The following is a 4,625-nucleotide window of genomic DNA, read 5'->3' as shown; positions in this document are numbered from 1 at the left end:
TATAAATAACTCTATATTTTCATGGAAGAGAATCATAGGGCCAGGGTGAATATGTGGGTGGCAAGTAAGTTATAATTCATGAGACTTAAATTGTATCAATTTATTGCTAAGTCGAAGATGGGGTGATTTATTTTTCTCGAGAGGGGGTGTATTGTGGCATCCCACCCACCCAAGTCACTTTCCATTGAGCTTTGGGAGATTCTATTGACTTGGAATTATAGTTGATACTACACAATTTTAAATCAACCCACTGTCCCCTAACTATAACCGACCTATTCACTCTTATAATAAATATCATAAACAATTTAATTTTATAAAATTACAATTCAATTAAAATCAAAAGATTACATAAAATCAATGACCTTGAGACTATTGTTGAAATTAATGACTTACATATAGATTACAAAAAAAAAATCTCACTAATACAAAAAAATCCAAACTAAAAAAAAAACCAAAACCAAAATCAAAAGATATTTAACACATTAAAAAAAATATTAAATATTTAATATACACAAAATAAAGCACAACATCCACATAAATAAAATATAATATAAAATGCACGAAGAGATAAATATCTCAAAGATATTAGTAGACAGGGAATGGATGAGAAGATATTTGGAGTCTATGATTGACAAACTCGTATGCAATGACAATTCAAAGAAAAAGAGTAGCCAATAAAAGAAAAGTTCTTACACTAGTATAAATGCTAACAAAATGTCATACGGCAATACACAGGCTTATTACCTGAGAATAGTATCCACTCCCATCATGTAGCTTTCAGTGAGAGGTTCACAGCTTCCTACCAAGCCTGACTTCACGTAGCTAAACGTCAGAACTCACGGACAAACCTCTTCTGTGGGACCTCAGGGTGACAAAGAATGGATGTGAAATGGGCTTTCCTGACATGCTCTGCAGCCGGCATTGATGAGTTTTGTAACAAAAACGATCAGCTTTTTTAGTTTATTTTTTATGGGAGTAAGATGAATACAGTCGAGGGAAAAACGACAGCTCCAAGAATGGCTTTACAATAATTGTGAAGAAAATGCAGGTTAAACCTTAAAAGTAGGTATTTTGTTGATTAATGCATGTGAAGCTATAATCAATCAACAGTGACTACCCAACTGCTTTCATTCACAGGCACATGAAATTAATCCATTTCAATAAGATAGAGTCAATAGATATTTTGCCTATGTTTCTAAAACTTTGTGGCGAAATGATCAGTTTGGTTTTGCTTGGCTCCATCGCCTTTATATAAGCTAAGCTCTACGTAGTGATATTTCAGAAACTACGATGTATGGTATAACACATATGGTTTATAGGTTCTTCAATATTTATAAAGTTATGTGATTTGATGATAAAATATTTGTAATTATGATGTCATATATTTAGGGTTCAAAAGACGATAAACAATACTATGGTTGGGTAAGTAAACTAAGCATCGACTTTGTTTTGCAAAGGACCACATTTTCTCTTCTTCGCCGCCCTAGGTGTTTTGCAAAGGACTACATTTTCTCTTCTCCGCCGCCCCCACTATTTCTGACATTAGCGTCACAATGTGCCTGCCATGTGTGCAATGGGTTTCATATATACAAGAAAGTCGTTCCAACTCTATAAATAGACCTCCTCCGAAAGAAAGGAACGAAAGACGGGGTGAGTTTACAGGGAAGAGAAGAGAAGAGAATACATAGATGGAGGGGATGTTCAATTGCGAATCTGAATATGGGTCTCAATTTGTTGAGGGTTCCAGCTGTGAAGATCTGGAGCTGGTCAAGCGCCTAGGCGAGGGCAACATGAGCACGGTTTTCTTGGCAGTCCATCGTGGCACCAACAAAGCTTTTGCAGTCAAAGTGATGAGTAAGCAGATTCTTCAACAGAGAAACGCCCAGAAAATGGCAGTTACGGAGAAGGAGATTCTGTCTTGTTTGGATCATCCATTTCTGCCGTCTCTGCTTACCCACTTTGAGTCAGAGACGCATACATTTCTGGCCATGGAGTATTGTTCTGGAGGAGATATTAACGTCTTGAGGCACAGGCAACCCAGTAAAACCTTTTCAGAGTCCACCATAAGGTGAATATTTATGTCTTCTTCTATATTTCTAACTTGCCTTTGGTGGATATCTGCGTCCTGCTTTATTCTGATTTAGATGTGGAAATGACCCAAACAACGCGTTTACCGAAAATTTCAATATCAATCTAATTATATTTGTTATGTTTTTGCAGTCGGTGCATAAACTTCTCCTCTATAATTGGAGAGTTTTTGAGAGAATAAGCTAATTGAAAACTTTGTAGGATTATCTTTGTTACTATATTATTGTTCAGACATTTTTGTCTGTATATATAATAGTTAGATTCCTCGAGCAGAACAGGTTACATACTGGTAGTGGAAGTCATTTTTTTTAGGTGACGTGTTTTCATCCATGTGCAGGTTTTACGCGGCAGAGGTGATTGTAGCGTTGGAGTATTTGCACGAGAAAGGAATCTTACATCGAGATCTGAAGCCAGAGAACATATTGGTGCAAGATAGTGGACACATAATGCTCACTGATTTCGATCTGTCCCTGCGTCTCATATCTGATCATGGCGAATATAACGAATGGAAATCTCGTTCGTTTGTGGGTACAGAGGAGTACATCGCACCGGAGGTCCTGTGGGGCAAATTCCATTCATACCCAGTCGACTGGTGGTCTTTCGGCGTCATTCTGTACGAAATGAGTCACGGGCAGACACCTTTTAGGGGGTTTAGTCGAAAGGACACCTTTGTGAATATTATGACCAAGGACCCCTTTTTCTCATCCTCGTCTTCTCTGGATGATCTTATTCAGAAGCTCCTTGCGAAAGAGCCGACAGAGAGGCTAAATAGAAAGCAAATAAAAAGCCACCCATTCTTTTGGGGCATGAGATGGGATCAACTGCAGTTTGTTTCTAGGCCTCCTTTTGTGCCGCCGCTCTCTCCTGAACCTCTTCTCACATTTCACAAAGAAAATGAGGAAGAAGAAACAGAAGACATGAGCATTAAATCCGATGACTATGGCTCTATGGAATGTGACTTCAAAGAAAACAACACGAGCAAATTTATATTTGGGGAGTTTTGAGACGATATGCTGTCCTCACTCCAGCTGATCATATCGCACTGTCCATAATATATGACGTTAGGTTGCTCATGACAACAAAAGTCTAAATTTGACGGTCCATCCTGCTTGTCAAATAGATCTTGTGACGGCATACTGTATTTGGAAACTATGTATAGATTAAAAGAATAATGTGGTATATCAAAAAACCTAGCATTGTATTTACTGAATTTTAATGGTGAAGATGAAATTAGGATGGTATTAGAAATTGCGTGGCGACAGTAATATAGAATCATTTTTTTTCCAATAGTCGTGTATGCGGCAGACACACTTATATAGTCCATGGACTACAGCAAAGAAAAAATAATAATTGATTCATAAAATTTCTTGTATAGCTGCATTGTTCTCACAATTCTCCTCATCAAATTTAAGGTGAACAATTATGCAGCGAATTGTCTTTGTTGTAATAATTTGGAATCGTATGACTCACGGTCGTCACCTAGATGAAGTGGATACACCAATAACATATAAGAATTGCTTAGAAAAATAATAAAATAAGATAATGATGGTTGATTTAAAAAAGTTTCTGTGTGGCTGTAGTGTTTCATACCTTTATTTTGATATTTACAAAATACTAGAAAAGAAAGTGTAGGTTCCACAAGGCTATGTAAAGTCTTCTAAACAGTGTTCGGCGAAATCACGTGGGAAGACTAGAGAGCTATAAAAGTTAGAAACGAACGTCTGAGTGAATTAATGAGACGTAGAGATTTTTTACTTCAGTCAGAATTACATCCACACGTTTACATTGGATTACGTCAACATTCAAAGGAAAAAAATTCCCAATGACAATCGCATCTAAACGTTTACATTGGATTAGGTAATTGACTGGAAACTTAGATTTCGTTTAGAATCAATTCTAAAGGTGAAAATTATCGGGTGAAAGTATGAAGCTATGTTCTATTTAACAAATCACTGTTTTTAATGGGATGAATAAATCTTTGCTAAGTCTTTTATGTGGTGTGGGACACAACAATGATAAATGCTATTTTTCGTATAATATGTATTAATGCCTACTTCTTATACAAAATATGTATGGGAATAGGTCTTAGAAAAAATATTAAGTACATGTTCTAAGCAAAAATTTAATAGGAAAATATGAAACATGTTAGTTAATATATTCAATATCAATTTAAAATGTATTACAATTTATTATTAAATATTTTAGTCAGTAATCTTTTATTAATGAACAGTATCATAGATAAAATAATTTTGTTTGTTATTTGTTAAAAGAAAAAAATCATTTGCATGAATAAAAAATTCAAATTAATTAGATATAAGGTATTTAAGAGAATAAACTATAAGTTAGTCTATTCTTAATATTTTAGTTGTTGTAATATCATAGTAGTACCAAAACTATGTAACTATCTAACAACATAATGTGATAATAGAAAATCTATGTTAAAATTCCTTCTTCTTACATTGTCCCTGCAAACGTACCCATGAAACAATTGAATTTCTCATTTCTAAGAGACTTGGTGAGTATATCAGTTATATGAG

The 4,625-nt window shown here is 35.1% G+C and overlaps 1 protein-coding gene across 1 annotated transcript; it reads left to right on the top strand.

The window, feature by feature from the left end:
- Window positions 1-1,475: 1,475 nt before the first annotated feature.
- Window positions 1,476-3,329, top strand: LOC131038601 (serine/threonine-protein kinase D6PK-like). The gene is made up of 2 exons (XM_057971088.2): window positions 1,476-2,068; window positions 2,426-3,329. The coding sequence occupies exons 1-2, from the start codon at window positions 1,689-1,691 to the stop codon at window positions 3,090-3,092; spliced, it is 1,047 nt and encodes a 348-aa protein (XP_057827071.2). The 5' UTR covers window positions 1,476-1,688; the 3' UTR covers window positions 3,093-3,329.
- The last annotated feature ends 1,296 nt before the right edge of the window (window positions 3,330-4,625 follow it).

Source organism: Cryptomeria japonica, chromosome 3 (assembly GCF_030272615.1).
Source record: "Cryptomeria japonica chromosome 3, Sugi_1.0, whole genome shotgun sequence".
In the NCBI taxonomy this organism is placed as follows: domain Eukaryota; kingdom Viridiplantae; phylum Streptophyta; class Pinopsida; order Cupressales; family Cupressaceae; genus Cryptomeria; species Cryptomeria japonica.
This window is presented reverse-complemented; position numbering and strand designations above follow the sequence as displayed.

Bases quoted from the DNA above. Each gene is read 5' to 3' on its own strand.
- LOC131038601 (XM_057971088.2), top strand. From the start codon at position 1,689: ATGGAGGGGATGTTCAATTGCGAATCTGAATATGGGTCTCAATTTGTT. The intron at 2,069-2,425 runs GTGAATATTTAT...ATCCATGTGCAG, and splicing joins TTTTCAGAGTCCACCATAAG to GTTTTACGCGGCAGAGGTGA.